The 24915-nt window shown below is 42.8% G+C and overlaps 1 protein-coding gene across 1 annotated transcript in view; it reads right to left on the bottom strand.

Annotated features, from left to right (window-relative positions):
- Positions 1–24915, bottom strand: part of FGFRL1 (fibroblast growth factor receptor like 1) — a 167061-nt gene that overhangs the window by 13782 nt on the left and 128364 nt on the right. The window contains exon 4 of the mRNA XM_041402793.1: positions 1557–1637. Within this exon, the coding sequence (XP_041258727.1) occupies positions 1557–1637 (81 nt within the window). The remainder of the gene's footprint in view (positions 1–1556; positions 1638–24915) is intronic.

Below are 24915 nucleotides of genomic sequence, written 5' to 3' on the forward strand. Positions count from 1 at the left end.
GCTTTTTTTTTTCACCATGCTTCTCCTCTCACACTTATCCAAGGGCCCAGGACTGTGACAACACCAACTGCTTCTTCAGCCATCATCCTCCAGAGACCTGCAGACACACACTGACCCTCCCTGCACACCAGCTCACACCAGCAATTTACTGGTGAGCAGTGCTGGATGGAAAGGGCTTAGGTGGGTGGCTGGCCCTGGGCATTTCTCTCTTGGGGAGAGGAGAGGAGACAGGAGGGATGAAAAGAAGAAAAAGCAGAGGTTCAGGAACACTCTGCAGCACAATGGACTGGGCCAGGGCAATCTGACGTGAGATTGTCAGTGCCTAATAATTTTAGTAGGGCTTACATCTTTTCTTCATAATATTATTGTTGTATAGTTGTATTGATCCATCATCCAGCAGCTCTGCCAGGAGCACAACGGCAATGAAAAGTGGAGAGATGGCAGCTTTGTACTAGCTGGTGAATCTCCTGAAGTACTCCTGACCTGTAGTTTATCTAAGACACCCTTCCTCCAGCTCTGAAATGTTGTCATCCCTCTCCAGAATGAGTGCAGGTTACCTTTCTCTCCCCAAGCAAGCTCAGCCTGAGATAAACATGTAATTCAAGTGTAGCCTGGACTACACCACAGCACACCACATCCCTGTTTTCCAGCTGCTGAAGAAAACTGGCCTCAGCTTAAGTGGTGGGGACTCACACAGCAAAAGCCTGTCAGGTTCCACCCCTAGCACTACTGTGAGGTTCTCCCTGGGCACAAATGTGGTACAAAACCATCCCTGTATTGTAAAATTAAAGAGAGGGATGTACTGCACAAGCAAAATGAAATGCTGTGCATCATCCACTGAGCTCATAAACTCACATCACACTCCTGTAGTAATGGCCAAAAGCTGTTTGGCATCAGCCTGACAACTTATTGTCCTTCAAGGAGTGCTTGGACCAAACCAGGCCTGCAAGTTTTGCAGTGATTCAGAGCCTGTTCCGAGTGAGACTTTAGCAGTTCCCCAAAGCTCTGCAACAGCTAAAAAATCTTATGCCTAAAAAATCTCCATGCTTCCATGGCTTGGAGAAGCTCAGGCAGGTGTCTGAAAGACAGGGTGATCTTAAAAAATATCATCTTGGCTTAGTGCTAATTCTCCTGAAGTGAAGTCAGACCTCCCATTTGCCCTCAGTGGGAGCAATGTTATGCTGGCACTGAAGACTTTTGGAAATACTGCTGTAAAAGTCAATATGCTTTTTATAGGGAGTCTATGAAAGCTGTAATAGCTGCACATGCAAAAGAAAAGTCGCTGCCCAGAAAAACAAATACAAGGGAGAACCATGCTGGGGTAAATGGCAGGGGGCCCTAGGGCCAACCACAGGCTGCATTTTGCAGGACCCTTGGATGGGATCCATTCACACCAACACATTCAGCTGACACTCTGTTTATTATTTGACCATATGTAGGGAGAACTCACTCCAGCCACTCTGCCTTTCCTCTCCTTCAGCAACTGAGAAATGTGCCATGGGAACAGCACTGAACCAAGGGCTGAGGAAAACCACAAAACACATGCTGCTCCTTACCCCACTGCTTCCCAGAATGGTCTTCATATTCTCCGTTGGAGCCTTCAGGCACCTGGCTGTCCTTCCCTGAGCTGGCATCATCTGTGCAAGAAAGGAAAGGGGAGATGTTAAGAAGGTCTCCTGCAGCACAGCAGGACGACAACAGGAGTTTGCATTTCCTGCTGGAGACACCATGCAGCTGAAGCAAACTCAACATACAGCAGGCATCCACATCCTGGCACCTACAGCCTGGCCAGTTTAATGAACAATTTAGTTTTCTGCTTTATGAACTTTTCAGCAGGCTACCAAACCAATGGGAGTTTAATCAATGTTGCCAATAATAGCTGACAAAAGCCCCTCTGCTTATGTTAACAGGTTGCTGTTCTCTAGGAGGAGCTGATCTGTGGTACCATCTATGCAAATAATGGCATAAATTAAAATTAAAGATAATTAAACCTAGGAGGTGGGGGAAGACTTATGTGATCAGTCATAGAGAGCATAAGCAGTATGATTGTGGCCACTAATTCACCCTTCAGCTTCCATAAAAAATCAGAAAAGCAAGCAGGTCTGGGTCAAATGAGTTCTGAAGGGATACTGAATGCAAATTTATGACTGGCAAAAACAATATTGATTTGAAAAGATGCTTGTGAGTATTTCTTTTCAATTAAGACCACTCATCCACCTGTATCACACACCACTTTGTCCCTCCTCACTCTTGCTCTCTGTATCACTACCACACAGCAGCACCAAAATCTCAGCTCTGCCCTGGAGAAATAGAAATCCCTACAAGGTGAAACCCCACCTCTCCAGCAGCCCCCACCTCAAATTGTCACAGTGATATGGCCACCTGTGAGGTCTCCAGGAGGGCCAAGGGGGCAGGAGAGTGCCCTGAGCCTCTTTCTGCAACCTGGGTGATACTGGTGGCCTCACACCTCTGCAGCACCCAGATGTGAAAGTTCTTCCTCCTCCAGCTTGACCTCTACTGCACTGATTTTCAGAGACAGGTCAGATGAAGGCTCAGTGAGGAATACAATGCTGTAAAAACCCCAAACAAATAAAGAAAAGTGGAAATATCTAATTTAAGGAAGGAATCCCTCAAAATGCCCAGCTCCTGAAACTCATAAGAAAAGGGTCTTGTGAGCAAAAGACACGACAATTATTTCTGTAATCTCTGCAACAGAGAGAAAAAACTGATCTCAACTTATATATAAGCATGCTCTCTCCAAAACATACAAAGAGTAAAACTTCTCTTTACAGTTGTTTTACAAGTTGGATTGTGCTTAAGACAGTATTTAGTGTGTAAATTTGTATGCAGTCTTTGAGAGAGAAGAATGTGTTTTTAACCCAATCCTCACCCCAGGTTCTGCTATTTTGGAAAATCATCCCATCTCTTCAGCACAGGCCATTATATGCCAACAGATGCTCTGCTCTCACTAGCCCTATCCCTTAAGCAGAGAGGCTGCAATGCTACAGGAGTTTGTCCCCCCTTGACCCTCAGGGATTTTTATCTTCTCCTTTTGGCTACTTCAGCACAGTTTCTCCTGGAAATGTACACGTACAGCTATGTACAGCTGTCACTTCAAGGGGAAAAGAAAACTTTGTGGGCAGCAGCACCATGCTCAAACCTCAGCAGCCCCTCCAGCTGACTGCCCCATCCCACCTGCTGCCACCCTCTCTTGAACACCCTGAGCCTTTCCTGGGTGCCCCAGCCACCTCCCAGCCCACACCATGGGCAGCAGGGTGAAACAGGGCCCACTCAGGAAACTCCAAGTCTCACACAGAGCCTGAGTGCCACTGCACCACCCAGGCTCTGCCTGCAGCCTGTGTTACAGAGGAGTGCCAGTGCCTCCTGAGCTGCACTTTGCAAGTTTATTTTTACAGCCTTGGCAAACCAAATGCAGGGAATACAAAAATACATATTATACATGATGGCTTGCATATGATATTGTCTCCTTTCAGTCAAAATACCAAATTAACTATCTCCTGGCACTTGTACAGTTTTACCCATAAATATCCATAGTGTCACGAATGAACTCTTGGATGCTGTCTGACAAGAGAATATAGTAAATCCCTCAGCACATTTAGAAAAATGTGTTGTAATGGAGAGGAAAAACTGTGGTCAGAGATGAGGGATTCCTGTCCATTGTTAACTGCTGAATATCATAAAAGTGGTTATGAGATTTAAGTGGTAATGTTCTGCCAATTAGACCTTAAACCTGCTGAGTTTGATGTACAAAGAGCAGGGTATCTCTCTTGCCCACTGCCTCATGTTACAGAAAGTCAGCCCCTGTGCCCTCCTCCTGTGACACACAACCACTGACTGTGGACTCCACACCTCCTGACTTGCTGCCAAGCTTTTGATGTAATGAAAATTGCTCTGAATCCGTTTGATCATTTGAAGATGCATCCTCAGTTGTCATCCCGACAAATTGCAAACCTGTGGAGTCACCTACCAAACCCAGAAAAAACCATTTTTGGGGGAAGAGATCAGGATAACCTCTGCCACCATGCTGAGCTGATGGAATAGATGGTTTGGTGGAGGATCAAGACTGAAATGAATAACTACATGCATTTAGGCACATTGGTTTCGATACTCTGGAACTTGCTTTGCATGTGTTGGGAACGTGGTAACATTAACAACAATAGCAGAAATCTTGAGGTGGGGAAATGCCATAAACATGGAAACTCTTGTAGAGCAAAACTGCTCCTTCCCATCCCCAGAGCTGCTCATGGGGTTAGGGATGTTACAGCAGACCCTTCCAGCTGCAATGTGCAGTGAACTGGGCTCCCACCTTCCTTGTGTCCGAACAAACTCACACTCGACAGCTGTTCCAAAGAGAGCTGATTCATAACAGCCAGAAACTGGATGAAGCTTATTTGGGGAAGATTCCCTGAAGCCCATGAGTTTCCAGTTGAACTTAAAAAGTATGAGTGAGGCAGTAGAGTAGCCAGAGATATAATGATAAAGTGCTAATCTGTGATGTTAGTGACACAGGGTCAGGTATCTCTTCTGCTACATTCAGAGAGGGATTTGAATCTCCCCCCTTGCACCTTGGGTGAGTGTCTTAAGCTCTGACCTGTAGCTGCAAAGAACAAAAAAGAGCTGGTTTCTTACCTGAGGAGAGAGATAACTCAGGAACTCCCTGAGGATAGAAGGTCCCTGTCTAATTCAGACATCATCAATATTTGACTTCCACTTGCCTCAACCAAAGTCAGTACTGTGGCTGCATGGAGTTTGTTTCTCCCTGCTTTGAAGAACGCTCTTATATTTTCAAATTTAATATCAAGTGGTTTCCAAATGTAGAGAAACACTTCTATGGTATTTTACAGGGGTCTGTGATGCTGAAAGCAAAGGTAAATTTCCTGAAAGTTCAGAGGCATCTGGTTCAGCCCAAACCTGCAGTCTGAAGCCTGGTTAATAGTGTCAGATTTGAAGACCTGCTGTTTGCATTTCATTCCAACTGTCACAAACACAACTGGCCTGGCAGTATTCTTCTTAGACAGAGAGAGGACCTGGAGAAAGAAGCCACATTCAGATATGCAGCAGCATAGAAAATGGTGAGTTAGTAGCAGAGATCATGAATCTTAGCTATATTCAAGAAATGACCTAATAAGCCGATTGCTTATTCATGCTCTTGTCAGCTCCCCACAGAGGTGGGCAGCTCAGGGAGATAAGTACACACAGAAAAATCAGCCTGCAGTCAAAGGGCAGCAGGGACCAGCTATGCAGCACTGCCAAATTTGCTGCCAGCAGATTACCATGAGAGGCAGTGCTAAGAAGGATGAATTGCTGAAGTATCCTACAAGATCCCTTTTCTGTGACCTATATTGGAAGGTCATCCTGTACTGGACTTCTTGGACAGCATCACACGCTAAGGATAGCAGCCAGTTGGAATATGAAGTGGAAAACCTGCCTTGAAAAGCAATCACTGACTAATTTTATGTCACGAGTATCTGATGCTAAGAAAACATACACATGATTTAGGTGTCCTTAATGTACAATTTGGCTCCATGGTGTTACAGAGCATGCTGGCTGGTGGAGAAACCTGAAGGGCAAGGCTCCAGTGTCATGTCAGGTGACAGACTCGGAGACATGGAACAAACTCGTGTAGGCCCTTCCCCTCCAGATATTGCACATGGCCATGCAAAACAGGGCCAGGACGGACAGAGGCATCAGCCCCACTCTTCAGGAATGTCACCCCAGTGACATCACCATCATCTGTTCTCCAGCCATTGCCTCTCCCTTGCCTCAGGATCTCATTCCAAGCTGCCTTTTAGGTCTGAGTTGCCACAGGACTGAGATGCTGGTGGTGCTGGGGAAGAGTGTGGTGTCTCAGAGCAGGCTGGATTTCTGCAGAAAAGAGATTTCTGTATGTAACTCCATCAACTGACAAAGCCCACTGAGGAGCCTATGGGTCAAAGACTGCCACATCAGTGGGATATGGTTACTGTTTATTACCATAGCAGAATTGTTCCATTCCCTCTTAAAAGTTAAAGCACATGGAAAATTCTGCATAACAATCCAGCTCTGAGAGCAACTGATGAGAAATATTCAGATTGTTACTGAGTCAGGATCAAATTTTATTTACCCACAGGCTCTCCGTGAAGGCTTCATGTTTTAGCCAAAAGGGTATGACTGTTTTTCAGGCCAACAGCATGTGCTGAGCATCCAACCACAAGTCAAAACAACAGCCCAATTTTTGAAGCAAAAATCTAGCCATCATATTTCCCTATGATTCACAAAGTTTCTTCAATTTGTTATAATGCAAGGCCCGTCCCTGCTCTGACTTGATGGGACCAGCTTTGGAGTCTTTGATGTCAGAGGCCTTGAAAGCCCCATTTCACAGATGAGCCAGCTTTGCATAAATAAACAAAGTGACCTCTGAACTGGAGCCTGAGACCTGAGCACACTTCAAAGCACTGGGGGAGGCGCTGGGGGGGCAGTGGGGAATGAAGCGATCAGCATCCATCATTGGGGCAGCCCCCACTCCGCACCGCTGCTGAACAAGGGGTGTAAATAAAAGGAGGGAGGCAAGTGGGGAGGGAGTGAAATGAAGGGGAAAGTGATGTAATCCAGTCAGGCTTGAACAATTATAATGAGGCCTTCTCCTTCTCCCATGGATGAATGAAAGAAATCTCTCTGAACTCCGGCTCTACGAGCTGACTCTTGCGTTTACCCAGACACATCATATTTGCACATCATATCTGCAATGTCCTTCACTGCTGCAGAATTCTGGGAGGGATCAAACTCAGGTTGCTAGTGGAAAGTGGACCTTGGGCCTTTCTAGGAGTTATATCAGAATATGTTCTGTTGAGCCTAACCAGGAAAACTTAGACCATAAACTTCCAACAAGGAAAGACTGGACTTATTTTTCAGCAGTCTTGAAGGTGCAGTAGATGGTGGATAAACACACTCAAAAGCAAGTGCAATCTTAAAAAGCAGATCTCTGCAGTTTATCCCAGATGCATTCAGCTTTTCCTGTAATACTTGCTGGAATTTAAAGGGAAACACAAGGCAGAGATCACTCTGTACTTTGTTTTAGGGAGTCTTCTGCTATCCCAACTGATTTATCTGATGAATGGTCCATGAGGTGCATGTGTAGGAAGGCAGCAACAACTTCGTCTCTGGGATATTACAGGGATTAAGGCTCTTGCTTTCCCCAGATCTCCTTAATGTGGGGACTTTAATTAACACTCCAGGTTTCATTAGAATTTCAGCTGGTGTTAACCCTCAACGACCAGGGAAAATCAGCCTCACCCACTGGCTAGCACAAACACCATCTGAGAGCTACCACTGCCAGCTGACAGGGTTTTATTGCTCATCTTGTGATATTTGGGATGTTTCTGGAGGACCTTGAACATGATCTTGACCTTGAAGTCACTACTTTAAAACACAGGGGGTTTTTGTTACTGAATAACAACACTTAACATCTGTGATTCTGAAGAACTCTGTGCAAATACACTCAAGTCTTGGGTAAAAAGGAGCAAACCACTAATTTTTGAGTTCTTGTGATTTTTCAGCTTGTTTTGTGGTTTTTTTGTGAGGCCTGAACTATGGCTGCAGGACCCTTGAGACAGGTGATTCCCAAGGGTGACTTGAAATCATTAAGATGCAAAGTCTTCACTTTGACTAGTTCTGAAATTTTTTACCATCATTGAGGTCTAATTTAGCAAGTGCCCACTCTGAACCCTCTTTCCTGCTAGAGGCAGACAGGACCAAACTCCAATGAATTCATCTCATTGACACAAACCTGGCATAAATATTAGGTACTATTTTGAATGTTTTTTTGTAGATCCTCTATTCACCCTCTATCTCATGCTCACCACTCCCTAACCTACCTGTATTAACAGTGTCACCTACTGTATTAACAGTGCTGATGTTATGAAAAGACAGGAAGTCTGTTTAGAGTTTATTTGGAAGGGTTCAGTGAAAGTAAAGGTATCAGGAATATTTGGATAAAAAAGACCTCACAGAGGAACCGCCTCTCCTTGGGTCCAGTCAGAGAAAACCCCTCAAGATAGAAAAGTAGAAACCCACTCAGAGGACAGCATAGTCAAGGAACACTCTGCTTTTCTCAAACAAAACAAAACAAAACAAAACAACAAAACCAACAAACCAACAAACAAAAAACCCAAAACCAACCAAAAAAACCCCAAACCAAACACCAAACTAAAACCAAAGAACCTACAATAAAACCAACATGAAATTAAAGGTTAGTGGCAGAGAATTTCCCTCTGTGACAGGCACTGGAGACTTTACAACCTATTGCCTTCAACTGCAGTTTAATAACCAGAGGTATTAAAACTGGAATTTCCTGACAATAAAAATAAAAAAGTATGTGTTTGTGGTTTTTTTGGTATTTTCAGCTCCGGCCATTTTCATGAGAATTTCCATGCAAAAATTTTCACGGATTTCACTTCAGGCCCAGGGAATCTCTTGTAAGCAGGATGCTTTGCAGAAGGAATATTTGCAGGCCACCTGCCTCCTGAAACACTGGAGAGACTCCACAGACAAGAGACAAAAGCCCTGGCCGGGTAATGAAGAAATGAGGCTTGTGTCCAGAGCTGCATCAGTAACTCTCATTTCTGAGTTGTGACGATGTGCAGGCCCATTGTGTTACCTGTCAGTGACAAAGCTCTGAATTGGTGGTTATTGCTGCTGCAGCCCACACCTCAAAACAGGTGAACATAATCAGGGATGACAGCTTTGAGACTGAGATTTATTTTACAGGCTGGTACAAAGTGAGCTCCAACAGCACAGACAAACCAATCCTACTTCCACTGAGAGTTTCAGCAGCCCAGAGAGAATATTTATTTATTTATTTATTTAAGCTGCTACCAATACCTGGACTAAATCTTTTACTACCAATTCCTCCTTAATACTGCAATCTCTGCTGGGAGACCAACACGGACATATCCCTGTTCTGTACTCCTGCATAAAGAATGTTGTGGTTTATTGCTTGGCCTTGATTTAAAAACTTTGGTATGGAAAGGGATCATGTATTTCCTTAGAGAGGTAAATGTGGAGAGATGGAACTTCAGAAAAGTGGGGTATTTTAAGTGTATAAAGGGATTAATACATAAAAAAACTGAGACAAAAAATGAAAGTTTTTTAATTGAACATATGTGAAATCTTCCCAAGAGGGGCATCTGCTTGACTATGGAATAGTCACTCAGTAGAAGAGAAAGAAGCTCTGTTTCACAGAATCACAAGATGATTGATTCTAACTACAAACCTAACACTGCCAAGTCCCTTTAAACCATGTCCCTAAGGGCCACATCCACATGTCTTTTAAATATCTGCAGGGATGGTGATTCAACCACTTCCCTGGGCAGCCTGATCCTATGCCTGACAAACCTTTCCATGAAGAAGTTTTTCCTAATACCCAGTTTAAACCTCCCTTGGTGCAACTTGAGGCCATTTCCTCTCATCCTAACCTTGTTACCTGGGAGAAAAGCCCAATCTGGCTACATCCTCCTGTCAGAGAGTTGTAGAGACTGAGAAGGTCCCCCCTGAGCCTCCTTTTATCCAGGTTAAACACGCCCAGCTCCCTCAGCTGCTCCTCATGGGATGTGTACTCCAGACTCTTCCCCAACTCCACTGCCCTTCTCTGGACGTGCTCCAGTCCCTCAATGTCCTTTCTGCAGTGATGGGACCAAAAATGAACAGAGAGATGTCCACAGAGATGTTGAGGTGTGGCCTCACCAGTGCCCAGCACAGGGAGACAATCACTGCTCTGGTCCTGCTGGCCACACCACTGCTGACCCAGGCCAGGATCCCACTGCTCTTCTTGGCCACCAGGGCACATACTGGCTCATGTTCAGCTGGCTCTCAACCAAACACCCCCAGCTCCTTTTCTGCCAGGCAGCTTTCCAGCCTCAAACTTTAGAACATGTAAAACTATAATGATCTAACTATGGCTGAACTATCTATAGTTTTTACAATACCACTTGCCATAGTTGGCTCATGTAGCTCTCAAAGAGAGCTTTAGTAATTCCTGGAGTATGATTGACAAGAAAGAAGACATACAATAGAAAAGAATATTAGTGAAAAAGAAATCCTTGAAGATTGAGATTGAAATATTCTCTTTTGGCTGTATCCATACAGAGGAATTCTGGAGTTCTTCTGAGTTCATGTAGGATATGGCCCGTGCCTAACACACTCTGTCCTCCTCTGTGCCCATGACTCTGTATCTGGTTCAGATCTGCACCTACTTTATAATCTTCCTCCCCTCCCTCCTCATTCACTTTCCATAATGCTGTGGAGGGAGAAGCCTTTCTGAAAGTGCATCTCTTCCTTGCCCCTTGTGGTCTCTTGCTGCCCACAGAGCTCACAAAGTCATCCGAGACACATTCTGTGTCGTGCCTCCATCTGCACATGGGGATGCTCCAGCTCCTGCTGCAACCACACAAAGAACCACAAGGAGAAACAGCTGGAGTTTTTCACTCAACCACTGCAATTCCCTGGCCTGCCATTACAACAATTACATTACAAAGGCAATCACAGCCCTTCCGCCATGCTGACTCCTCCAGACACCAGGACCTCCCGCCTCACTTCAGGTCTCCATTCCACAGGGGGCAAGAAAACAATCCTTCCTGCTTTGTTGCTGTTGTTGAGGTTGCTTTTTTATCAGCATGCTCCAGCACACACAGACAGCAGCCCCAGAGCTCTGTACCACAGGCACCAGTCTGCGGTCACAGTCTTGATCTGCTGCTTCAGAGGATGAAAGGGAGAAGAAATCAGAGAACAAGATGAGTGGTTAGGCTTCTGCCTTGTCACCAGCACTTTCTGAGCATGAAATAGCAGCCCCCAAAAGACAGCAATTACCAGCCAGCTGTTCCAGGCCCAGAACAAATTGGTAATATTTGCCAGTATTTTTTAATGCTAGCATCAAGGCTTTCTTAGAGACAGGGTCCCAGTATATTAGAGGCTGTTCGTAGACAGCACAGAAGACAGACGCTGTTTAAAGAGTTTACTGCCTGTGTAGTGCAGGCATGGAGTGCTTGTCACAAATATTAAAGTTCCTTGAAAAACATATTTTTAGCATCCACCCATTTTAGCATGGTGGGGGAATGATGGGGGTCTTGCACTTTATAGAGGAGAAAAGCTTAATTTATAACACCAATCAGCCTTTTTGAATTATAACCATTTCATTGCAATTATTATTTGTAAGAATAAATCACTAGTTACTTACAGAAAGTTTATAAACACTGGGAAGAATTCTGTGATATTAAGTGTTATCTGATAAATAAGTTTAAACAGTCCTTACTTTGGGCCCTAACTCTAGTGCCCAAGTCCAGGGTGACACCAGCCTCTTCCTGACTGCAGAAGAGATGATGGCTACGTAGAGTGGGTGCCAAAAGCAAGGTGGTATGAACACTCCACCCAAAAATATAGGCCAAAATTCCACCTTCAACAATCCTAAATCGCTTAGGGTTGGGGGAGGGAGGCATGCCACTGAAAGGACTAACGCAAGGTTAATGATAAGAAGAAGATTACAGCAGAGCTGAGGACAAACTGATAAGGCCTGGCTCCCAGCCTTCTATTTTAACCACCACACAGCTGCTGTCCCCCATAAAATTATACCTCTATCACTCCCCTCCCTACTAGCACTGATCGATGTTTATTATTTTCTTCACCAAAACGTGTAGAAACATCACTGGTACGTGTTCCATCTCCCTGAAAATTCACATGGCCAAAATAGGCCAGCACAAAGAGATTTCCAGAGGGGCTGGAAGGAAAAGAGAGGTCACACATGTCAGTGACTGAGCACAGGCATTATTTTTGGATGGCATTTATAATCAAACAAAAATAATCAATTGTACAGTCCTGAGATAATTCCTTAGTGTGGAATTACCCAATCCATCACAATGAACTGGGAATTGCAATACTGGGCTTTACAGCCAGGAATTTGGATCCAGCTGTTTCTTCCACCCCAGAATGAAAACTATTGAAACATTCTTTATGGGCTTACATATTTCATAGTCTTCTGGTAGAAAAGTAAAAATATCTCCTGTGGAAGAAAATGAAACATCCTATGACAATTACCAAATGAAGCAAAATGTCAGAGAGGACTGCTGCTCAACATCTTTAATGGGAAAAGTCTGTTTGCTTGAGGTGAAAAATCACACCTCATCAGGATAGGTCAATAGGCTATTATAGTTTAACTTTGATTTCAAGAAATAACAGCACCTGTAAGTTGTAGAAGTGTTAAGACATCAACAGAGGATGATAACTTTTAACTGGACATTGCAGAGCATATAACAGTCTAACTGTTCATTATATAACATAGATATATATGTTCATATATATAACTGTTGATTATGTTCAGTGAGGCATAAGATGTTGTTAGGGAATCCTTCCTCTCATATTTCAGAAGAGAACTACTTCAGAAAACAGTCCATATATGTAATAAATACAAATTTTAATGTGTCATTGGCAGCAGTCAGCCCCTCATCAGTCACCATCCCACAACTTTATACTCAAATCTCTTTTGACAAATAGACTTTCTAAAGGTTAGGTAAACCATTAATTCTGAAAGTAAAGGCATTTGAAAGGGTAGAGAGAATAAATAATTTTTAGCTTTTTAAACTTAGATTTATCTTTTATAAGCAAAGTGATACACAGTTGTGTAACAGCAATATGGAAATGGTGTAATCTCTCTGACCACTACACTTCACAGCCCGACAATAAGGTAAAGAAATTGAGATTTTGAGGTCAATGAAAGATAGCCTTTCGTCTGATAATATCAGACTTGCAACATTGCCCCCATATGCTGTTAAATACATAATTTTATTAATGAAGTGCCATTTACCTTCCACATAACATCCAATGAATGATACATATATCTCCAGGTCATTGTCAGACTAATAATAAGCTGGATTTAGTAGCAAAATGTTACCACTTTCACAATTCTGTCCAAGAACAACCCTGGACAAGTGGCAATTTTGTTGGCTCCCAAAACAAACTGAATACTTGGCACCCTACCTAACATGAGGATTACAGTATATTACACAGGATAATGCTGGCCTGTGTCTTGCCAGAATTAAACCTAACCTAATTACATGGAGTAAATTATAGCTTTCCATGTGGGGTAAAACACAAATTGTAAAAATGGTTGCTCCACAATTAACTATATAATCCCAATGCTGTCATTAGAAATTTCTAAAACATCCTTCAAAACAATGACTAGCACAGCGCAGTCATTCCTGTGGGATGGAATTAAATTCCTCTGTGTGTTTCTGCACTTTTTAAAATGCCTGTCCTGGCACATGACCAGCAGTCTATAAGAACAACCACCACCTTAGGATCAGAAAGGACCAGAGACAGAAGCTACCTAAGAAAACAGAGAATCATAAAATCTTAGGATATCCTGGGTTGAAAGGGGCCTTTCAAGGTCATCTAAATATGTATGAAACTCAAGATTATTTTAGGTAGAATTTAACAGATTTTGAGTGATCAGTAGCAAAATTACTGCATTTTTTTCAGAGTAAGGGTACAGCTCTCCCCAATACTTGAATGGTCAGAGACAGAGACTTGTATGGTCAGCAACAGAACATGTCCCATGTGAATGCACTTCACACCTGGAACCTCATTTAAAGGCTTCTCTGAGACAAAGCAGGGGCAGGGAGTCTTCATAAACAATATTGGTCTGAAGATAGGAAAATGCACTGAGGAGACAAACTAGGGCTGCAAGTGGAACTCAGTGCCTGTCAATGAACCACAACTACCTAGCACCTAACCAGAGTTAGCTGTCACCTAGGACCTTGCCCAGATGATCCATAAAAAACTTTTTCCAAGAGCTATTCCACCCTGTGATATTTAGAAGCTAAAGCAGGTGCAGTTTATTAGCTTCCTATGCAAGTTACCCCATATGGACTGCTCTCGGAGAGCACTGGAAGCCACAACCTGCACCAAGAGGCCAACTGGGAACATTTAAGTCCTGTATTCAAAAAACAGAGAACATCTCAGTATTATCTGTCGAGGAAAAGTATTTATTTTTTTGACTAGTAAAGAGTGCTTTCTCTAAAATCTCTAAATATTTACTCTAACAAAGACCGCAGTTTACACACCTTATTTTTTTTACTGTGATAATGCATTTTATTATTAACATACTCATATGAATATTTCATGCTGAATGTATTCCACACGCTGTTGGCTATTTTAAACAACAGATGTGAGAGGGATTTAAATGCCAATTTTAAAACTGTGCAGTTGATTGAAATCCTGTGAGCCATTCATAGATTGCCAGATATTCTATTTACATGATTCCTCCCATGTAAAATACTTCAGGGAATACTCTAGACTCTGGCATATGGTTTAGAATGATGATGACTGATGTTGGAGATGCCACACAGACAACAGGACATATTATCTGGTTACATCTGTGCGTAAAATGCTTCGAGATTTTTTGATGGAAGGGGTTATGAATGTGTGAGGCTGAGATGCTGCATTTATGTCCCTCTAAATCATGCTCAGAGATAACAAGCAGTTAGAGCCCCATCAGTGCAAAAACAAGCACTTTTATGAATGCATTTCATTGCATCCATGTGCTGTTATCCCCCTGGGCAATTATGACTTGTGGGTGAACCTTGAAAAATTGGGGAGGATCGGCTGAAAAGGAGAATTCCAATGCCAAAACACATCCAGAGCCTGAAAACGGAAACCTTGTGAGAATAGCCTGTGCACAGTCAGATTGCAGGGCTTACTCTTCCCTCCTTCCAACACCGGGGAAACCCCTGTCCCTGCCACAAATCTGACTGACTTCCACTTCTGCATCTGCAGCCTCACAAATCCCACGGGCCTGAAACTCCCACGCTCTATAGCAGAGGCCCTGCCTGACAGATTACATGCAAATGTTACAAATACATCACAGGCTAGAGCAGAGGAATGTTCACAGGGCTGCAGACACACTCAGGGGGAAAAAAGATCCAGCAAGACCCCTCGGTGCAGTCCCCACGGTAATACATCCCGAATGAGGAGCTCTGTCGTGTGAAAACATTCCTAATAATTCCTTCTGTTTTCATTAATAATATTAAATTTCCTGCTTCTGGGGTATCTTTTGTTTTAACAAGCACAGCTTTTTGTCTCGTCTTCTGAAAGACTGCGCCACTGTAAGTCTATTATTACTATTTATGCTGAAGTCTTTTAAATGGGCCAGGCATCCATATCCAAAATCAGCAATTTGCAAGCCATAATCTCATACCAACCAGATTAACATGACACCTGAGATGTGTTTTCTTTCAAGACGCAGGAGTCTGAATGGCTGAAAGTAACAGAAATGCATGAAAAATTTGTCTTTCTGCTTCAGAAACATAGGCAGCAGATTCTGTGGTGCTTGTGAGTGACCTTCAGTGATTTTTTCTTGACAAAGAGTCAACTAAAATTTGAATCAAATTGTAATAGTCCAATGGTTTGAAATCACTTGAAAAAAAAAAAAAAAAAAAAAAAAGAGGTGTTTTTTCTTACTGTCTGAAATACCTCGTTCTGGCCCAGAAATAATTAGGGGTGGATAAATTATCTGGCGTGCAATTTTCTCTGGCATATTATTTTACTCATGTCTTTCTTCTTCCTCTGCAGGGGGTGCTTGTGGTCATATTGTTCTTTTATTTATGGCTCACAGCCTTTTCAGTGGCAGCACGCACACCCAAGTGCAGGCCCAGAGCAGGAATGCAAATTCCTTGGGAGGTAAATGGGAAGAGAAAAATGTCCAGACCATGCCTCATCTTTACAAGGAAGGCAGTTAAACAGAAGACTATACCCTTAAAACCCAAAACCAGGGAAACAACAATGCTTAATTATAAGATCGCGATTTGTATATTTATGAGCTTTACATATAAGACCTGTGGAAGCCTGATTGGTTCTTTTGAAATTCTGCTATAAAACAGCACCTACATTATCCAGCTGATGCATCCCCTGATTTATTTTGCTCAGTGGTGACTTGCTTCCACTCCGAGTCGGTCGCTCCCAGGAACCTCTCTCTGGCTCAGCTTTCAAGCTGATTTCTCTGACAAGCTGGCAGCAATAAAATAATTCATTCCAGAGGCTGAGAGAATCACCCGCAGCATATACTGCGAGGATCGCCTGGCAGCAGTACAGAGCCTACGCAATGGGAAGCCTGGGGTAAACCCTGTGCTGGGAGCCCTGGATGCCACAGGGAGGAGGGAAGGCTTCGGTAATCCGACCAGGAATAAAGGCAGCCTCATGGCAGTGGGATGGGAGGAACGCCAGAGAGGGGTTGCTGCAAAGAAGACTCGCTGAAAGGAAGAAGGAGCAAGCACGGAGAGGAATATTTTTAATAAAATCAGAATTTCTGTGAGAAGTAGCAAAGGGGTGAAGCCTGCAATGTGGCGCAGGTTTGTGTATCCATGACTGCTTCCAAAAGCACAGGGAAGATAACTGAGGACAAGTCAAAGAGCCAAGCTTTTGCAATGATTTGATATAGCTTTGTCTGTCTGGAAGTGCTGGGAATCCACAAGCTGGAAAACAAATAATCCTTGTGCTAAATAATATCATGTAAGAAATCTAGGAACTCTAAAAATCTAAAAAATACAAAACAGTGCTATTTCTGTTCAAAAGAAAAAAGGTAAACTCAGAATGTAGGAAGAGCACGGGATTTTGGATCATGTCTGTGGATGGGTTTCTCTAGGCTTGTGATACTGCATGTCCCTGTGGAAGCCACTGGATCTCTGGATGCTCAAGGCAATCAGGATTTCCCCATATCAGTATGACGTGGAATGAACAGCCCAACATCCCACTGAACAATCACCATCCTGTTGCAAGGAAGGCTGATTACACATCCCTGTGTACTCCCAAGCCAACCCCATCTGGGTAGAGATTTGTCACTGTTTTTTCACTAAACAGGATCAGCTGTCTGATCCATTTGAGGGCCAGGGACCCCACTGCCTTTACGCCCTCAAACCTGTATTAGCACAGCCCCAGCTGACTCCCATGTGTTGCACTGGAGTCCCACTTCAAATTAGGGTGATTTGGCAAGTTCCCTCTGAGATAACACAGCAGAAAAACAATCTTTGACTGTGCTGGCCTTGTTCTCTGAGCACTCAGAAATTATACTGTTGGAAAACAATCTCAGCCTCAGCACGAACCTTCCTTAATTTGACTCCTGGCTGCTGGAACCACAATTTGTCAGCATTTCACACCGTGAAAAGTCTCCTCAAGAGGCCTCCTTGTAACAGAGAGAACTGCCCCTCTGCACAGCCCAGCTGGTTGAGCTCAGAGGGCAGATTTCCACTGCTTCCATTCAAACTTGCCCCCATGAAGTTGACTGATCCTTAAGGATTCCCTGGCCAATGTCAGATGCTGGCCTGGAGCTGGGATGGCTCTATCAGACCCTGTCTGGGAGGTGATGCCCCTTCCAAGCAAAAGGCAATGCAACCACACTGTCAGTCCAGCAGGGATGCAGAGCAGGCTTCAAAACATGACATTCAATCCCATAGTCAAACCTTTCCGTTGAACTGCTGGGCTGAAGCTGGCAGAATTTAGGATTATGTTTCTAATTAAGCAGAAAATTGCTTCTATTTTATTTCTAAGCTACACATTACTCGAGTGACCAGCTATTCCAAATGAAAACTGCATTGGAAAATTCCCAGAAACTGAGGTGTGGCATTAATTCTGTATAAAGCAGAGCAGAAGGCAGCTGTCTCCCTTCTATAGCATGAGCAGTTAGTTGGTGCCCAGCAGTCTTAAGAAGATTAAATATCACCTTAATTTCAGAAGCCTTCTGCTCTGGCTGTAAAAATGCTGTAACTGCAATAATAATACAACCAATTGTAAAACTTCAGTGTTTGGTTTGGATTAATACCACTGCTACTTTATTCTACAGGGAAAGTAGTGCAGTGAATCTTATGTGCTACCTCCTCTAGATGAGAAGGGTTAATTACCCAATATTCATTACTGCAATTGTGGTTTTGCTTGCTCAGTGGAAAAAATTCTGTTTTCTGCATTACAAACAATGGGTTAATCTTATCAAAGGGAAAAAACCACCTCTGAAAGCAGATTTTTTTTTTTCCCATTAGCCCTTTTGAAAAAGGAAAAAAGTGGAAAAGCATTTTTGGCTACTCATTGGAAAAAAAAAAAACCAAAAAAAACAGTTAAATATCTATTTTGGGGACAGTAAAGCTGGGTAACATATACCCAGGTAAACACACTGTGGATTGTTGTTCAGGGCACATCTCAGAAGAGGCTTTCAGGAGCTGTTAGCTCAACGTTATCAAAGCCTCTTCCTTTCCTTTAAAGGGGAGATGTGCAGCAGACAGCACAGCAGCAGCCAGGCTCTGGGCTCTCCTCCACCACTGCAGGGGTGACCTTCCCTGCTGATGGCCCAGGACCTCATCTGTGAACCCAGGAGCAAGGGGTTCCCACCAACTGGGAGTAACATGAGGATAAACAGAGCCAAACTGTGAGCCCCTCTGGTACAGGCAGGGATGCAGAGAGAGAAGCATGTTGTTTTAGTGAGTATAACTCACTCAAATTCACCATGCAGTTTCAGCTTGCAATCCCCTATTTCCTGTCCTAATCTCATACACAATGTGGGTTTTGTACTGTTGAACAGTTTTTCTCTGTGGATGCTCCACAGGGATGGGCAAATTGGTTCCTGTATGAAAGGCCAGACTCTGCTTTCAGACACTTGCAGAGTTTCCACTGCTCTGAAATGGGAGTAGCTGGTGTGTTCAGGAACTGGTGGAGGATAGGGCACAGGTATAAGGCACAGAGAGCTGATTGCTTCTCAGTCCTCCCCAGTGCCTCTGGGTGAAAATGAGGAAGATATTTACTCCTCTTACCGCCTCAAAATTTTTACTCATAGTAATATTAATTCTGTCTTTTCTGCTGTTGCCAAAATGACATATTCTTTGGGTAAGGACTGCACAACTGGTCCCAAATATTTGTGCAACAGCACCTCTCTACAAGGAGCCAGAAATAATAGCAACATTAGCACTCCTTTAGAGGAAAGGCTAAATACAAACTCCTTTTAACAACATGTACAGCATGACAGCAACACTACACAACTATCACAGGCCTGATCAAAGGACACTAAAGCCAATTAAAATGTTTCATTGGCTTCAAAGTGGAATGGATGAAGAATATTAATGTTTCAGGATGGATGTGAACAACAATGAAAGACCCAATAACCTGAAAATGGTCTCCAATGGCATCTCCCTGAAGGGCTGAACTGTTCTCCATCATATATTAAGGGATTATATCAAGACTGAAGCAATGCCAAAAAAAGAAAAAAAAAAAAAGCCATGGAAAGCACAAATTGTAAAAGGTCCCAGGAAAATGAACAATAAAAATTACTTAGGAAAAAAACCTGGATAAAATTACCACCTTCACCCTTCAAAGTTGTTGCCTGAAACCAAATCTAAATCACACCTTTGCTGCGCAGGGGTATTGCTGGATGGGAAGGTGAAACACCTTGTGAGCAGCTGCAGTGCACACAGCAGCAGTGAAAGATGCAAACCCATCTGCTTAGGAACATGTTTGCCTTAGGACAACATATGTTGTGTGGTTATTTGTGTGAGTTCTTTGATACCTTATTTCATCTACACCTTGGGGTATTTTTGTGAGTTCAACAAGTAGTAGGCCTTACGATAAATCCTGATCCTTGTATGCAGTCAATTGACCCACAGGCAATTTGTGTCGGAATTTTGGGAACATTGCTTTAAAAGTTATCTAGTTTGTCTAAATATGTTCTGGCTTGCCTGCACACAGTGGATAAGCAGACCCAGGTTTGTGCTTCTGTCATCTAAGCAAAAGTCAAGCTTCCAGCATCACCCATCCAACAAGACAGCACACAAACAGTGTGCCACTGGGAAAGGGACTACTCCGTGTCAGATTAACACCACCTGGCCCTAAGGGCTTCTCTGTGCTTATGATTTCTTAACACTTCCTTGTCATGGCCAAAAAAGTGTACTTTTCAGGAACCTATCCAAAACTTCTTGTCTTCCAGAGCTGGAGAAGTGACAAATTACTTTACAAGTTGCTTTACGTTCAGCAACAATTATCCTGTTGCAGTGGTGGATATTGTGAGGATACTCCAGCACAGGCAATTAACCTGGCAAAAGGGTGACAACCCTGTAAAGGGGACAAGGATGCAAGGTTCCACTGGGAACAGATGAAATGCTGCTAGGATTGTAACTCAGCAACTCAGTGCTAATGAGAATGAAATTATTTAGACAGCCTTACTCCATGCAAAGAGAGAGACTGGGTACCCAGAGTAACACCTCCCACCCTTGCCATTTTCATGGGGTGAAAGGTAAGTTGAAGGGTTGCCTTTTCCAGCAAAATCACTGCATTTCACCGTGGGTCTCAGGTGCTGGATTTTTTGATCATACATTCTCAAGATCCAAGAGCAGGAACTGGTTATTAAAATGGCAGCAGCTATGACTGAACACAGTTGACAAGTGTAGCCAGGGAGGGTGGGGAGAGCTGGCTTTTTTGTAGTACATAACTGCTTCTGAGCAAGGAAAGCATAATTGGCAATAAATTAAAATGAAAAGGAACAAGCTGATCAAATACTAAAATTGTCATCAAGAAGGAACCATCTGCAGTGCAGTGTATTGTGACACAGGAGCTTTGCCCCATGAAAAGCAAAGGAGATGCTCTTGGAAAATGAGCTAAATGCCTCATAACTTACAGAACATAAAAGCAGAGACACCTCTAGTGTAAAGTCTCAGCTAAAAGCCAGCAGCAAAGCCAGGCCTATGAATAGCAGGACAGAATCCAGGTTTCTTCCTATGCCTCAACTGTTACATAAATATATATCATACTTTGCATGAGAAGTTGGTACCTGCCTCCTTCTCTCCTGTCTAGCCAAGCTCAGAGCCAAGTGAATGCTCAAAGAGAAGTGGGACATCAGTGAGAAATCAGCTACACAAAGACTTGTCTTAAATCCTCTGGAATAATTTAGCAGGTCTAAAGACTCTGATTCACAGTTCAAGCAAGGTAAGATTAGACAAATTCTACAGAAGCCAAAAAATAGCAGAAGAAAGCAAAAGAAACCAAAAGCCAGTGCAGTTGCTCCAGAGGAAAGGCTGTTTGTTGTACTGGCTGTCTGTAAAAGCAGCCTCTTTATCCAAAAATTGTTGGCAAATAACTTCCTAATATTGCAGAAAGGATTTTTCTCTATTACTGCAGAAAGCATTGGCAAGGTAACAAAGTTCAAGACAAACCTTCCACCCCCAAAACTCACCTCTATTATAATAATTCCTTATCTTCCAAGAGATTCTGCCCAGAACCAGATAACCCTTGATTCTGGGAAAATTAAAATCTATCTAAAAAATGAGGAAGGTCAGATCTGCCTGTGCCAGACTTACAGCACCACCAGCAATTATCTGCCACTGAGTGCAGCTAAAGCAGCTTTTCCCTCTGGAGCTCTGTACATGGTGGGCTTCCTCAGCACAAGTGTCTATTAGCACAACATGCGGAGAGTGCTGCGGCACAAAAGCGGAAGGATTATGCTACAAACAAGTTCAGCAGCCTTCAAAAGCCCTCACTATGTTAATAGCCTTTAAAGTGACATTTCAGAGCACCAGTGGCACCTGGTCCAGCTGCCCACAGCTCTGCTTCCATCTAAACCCCTCTGTGCTCATCTCCCCACCCCACGGGCCAAGGTGAGGAGGGCTGGTGCCTGCCTACTCAGTGCTAAAATTTATTGGTTGGGCAAGGGGAGAGGACACAGGATTCTCCTTCTGTTTCTTGTGCACATTCTCCTCTACAGCTGCTGAACGTAACTTTAGCAAACATCAAGGAGAACAGGAGGCTTTACTGAATTAAAATATTTAACATACTGGCTAGTCATCATTCCCTTTGAAACCAATACCCATCTGGGATTTGACTTCATGAAGACTGCTACAATCTTTCCATGCCATGTCCCAAAAAAGTTCAGAAGGGAAGCACATTGTTGTGTACTTTATGTAGGCCCACAGAAAGATTTGGTTTGGAGTGCACATGGACACAAAAGCTTTTCATCTCCAAGGACCTAACCTTTGATAACTGTCATTGCAAGCATTTTATTTTGCTCACTTAAGTAGCGCTATCAATAAGTGCCTTCTGCTCTGAAGGCAAACGTGGTCTGCTTTTCCAAGCAAACGAAAACAAATTAAAGACTTAAAACACCCATCAGTTATTCACTTCAGCAATTTGATCGCTATCTTTTTTTTTTAAAAATTTATTTCCAGAAGATCCTTCAGGCCAGATAACAGTCACTCACTGCCTGCAACGCTGCACTGCAGTCCACAGCATGTGTATTTTTTGAGAGCTTCAGTGAAATATGAGCAAGAAGCACAGATTAAATCTGGCCTGGAATTACAGTTTGAACTCTGCAAAAACGGATACAGCAGGTCAAGTTCTCCTCTCAGTTACACCAGAGCAGCATTCCAACAAAGAACAGAAAATCCATGGTTTTTGGCCTCAATTTTTAGGTTATTTATACAACCTAGAATGATGGGGGGGAGTTAGAAGGATTAAAACTGTTTGTAAAATCAGTGGCAAACTGCATGTGTACAGATCAGTAGTGCATCAGCTGAATGCTTGACTGAAGAATAAAAAAGTTGAGTCTCTGTCATCTGGGAGAAGGCAGGTAGGTGTTACTGCCTTGCAAGTCCTCTGTCTCTCAGCCTGGATGAGCTGATGAGCTGATGAGCTCATTTCTGCAGCCTGGATGAGCATAGAGAAAGCTTTCCAGGCAGGAGAAATTCAGCTGCAGCAGCACAGAGCCCAGCAGGGTGATTTTACTCAAATACTCAAGATTCCTCAATTATTCTGATTTACTCTGCCCAGCAGTATGATAAGACACACAGGCTTTCACACCACCAGGGCTAGGTGCATGCTGCTCCCCAGGAGATCTGGTCTAATTGCATCTGTCAGCACCGAAGACAGTTGTGGATGCACACTCAAAAAAAAAAAAAACAAAAAAAAAACAAAAAAAAAAAAACAAAAAAAAAAAAAACAGTGAAGGGAATTTGACATTTACCTTTAAATGGAAAGAACTGGCACAAACACAGTGGTAAATAGAACCCTGTGCCATACAGCCTGGGGAGTGCTCACAGGGGAGCAGTGCAAGGTACTTCTGATGTGCATTTGGTGAAAACAGCATTTGGGGCCACAAACATGTGTGAACATAAGTAGATGCAAGAGAGTTCCATTGAGGAAGGGAATGGGGCACTGGAGAGACAGCATTTACTGGCCCTGCTCCTCCACTTGCTTACAGTGGGGACACATCAGGGATAAATTTTATCCTGTGATTCCAAGCAGCTGGCCAAAACCATAAAGCTGCAATCTATAAACTTGCTTAGACTTTTTTGTTTCCTTGCCCCCCAGAAAAGTTAATAACTCCTCCTCACATACACACATGCACATTGTTCAGAGATATTAGCCATTTCTCCCCTGCTCCAGCTCTGGTAAGTCAGGTAATTGAAGCTTCAAAGGAGAATCACAGTTTAATGGAGCTGTGCTTGCCAAAGAAGACAAAGGACTTTGATTAGATTTCTTCCAGCTTATTTACATGACTTATCTTTTTATAAATTCAACTTCCTTCCAAAGTTGATAATGAGATGCCTTGGAAAAAAGGAAAAAATGGAATGGTTTGTTTTGTCACAAGACAAGTGATTATTTTTGTGATAGACTATGTCTGGTGTAAAGTTCAAAAACAATGGAAGTAATAGTCTTTAGGCAAAACACATAACTGTTCCTGATAACAGTCTGTAAGGAAAAAATGGCAGTTTTCAGAATTCTGCATAATAGCATGGACAAATAACCTTCCAGGAGCAGCTGTCATGGTTAATTTCTGCTCTAAGATATAAAAACAGGGATGGCTTTTTGATTAGATGCTATTCATGAATTTTTTTGCATTTAATTTCTTTTGCCTGAGTAGAGAATGGACATTTCCGAGACAGGAAAGACCACTAACATAGTAGATCAAAATGTTTCCATGTATTTCAGCTCCTGTCATTCTGACTTGGACACAAATATATCCAATTTCTCCACTGTGGAGTCCTCAGAAAATCACAGGCATGCTGATTTTTCCCTAAAGTGGCCTATAAAGTGTGGCAGTGAGCCTTGTAAATATTGAGATTTTAGTGAAGGAAAAAGAGAGTAATTGCATAATTTGAAATGATGATGGAAGTTACTTTCTAGGTAATAAGTGATACAAAAATGAACAAGGTGATTTGCTCTGATTTTCTATTCAGCAGCTGGGATGCATGGGGAGGACTTACCCAAAAGAACAGAAGGATGGGGACAGATGATCAGAAAAAGGATGGAGCAAAGCATCCCCCTCTGCAGGGAGTCAGCTTCAACACTTAAACTAACTGCCTCTTTAGGGTTTGCATAAAACCCTGACAATTAAGTACTCACCCAGAGCATCTGACAATTTAATCTGGGGTCTACCCATGTGAATTCATCCCAATTAACTACCACAGTTAAATCATGCCTTAGCTGAGTCTCAATTCACTTGAGAAGCACTTGCTTCTGGCCCCAAGCTTTTCCAATATACACATCAGCAAAGAAAAGGCTTGTATGCTTGAGTTTTGCTAAATTGAAAAAAAATATATATATTCCATGTCATTAAATGAAAACAACATTAAAGCAAAACTATGCATGCAATAATTAAACAAAAATAAAAAGCTCCAGCATACTTGAGCAGCAAACCTATAAATAGTTTCCAAAGAGATTCTCAACATTTCTAAAAATAAAAGCTGTCATAATAAGAGCATGTTGCAATAGCAAATCTTGCTGGAAAAAGTTCTGAACCTTGTGTCTGTGAACTAAGAGAAACTAAAGCAAGAATTTTTACAAGTCACTTGACTCAATATTATGGTACATTAACCTTGATTTTTATTACTGCTCAGCATTTTTGCTTTT

Source organism: Onychostruthus taczanowskii, unplaced genomic scaffold (genome assembly GCF_017590055.1).
Source record: "Onychostruthus taczanowskii isolate IOZ18803 unplaced genomic scaffold, ASM1759005v1 scaffold2, whole genome shotgun sequence".
In the NCBI taxonomy this organism is placed as follows: domain Eukaryota; kingdom Metazoa; phylum Chordata; class Aves; order Passeriformes; family Passeridae; genus Onychostruthus; species Onychostruthus taczanowskii.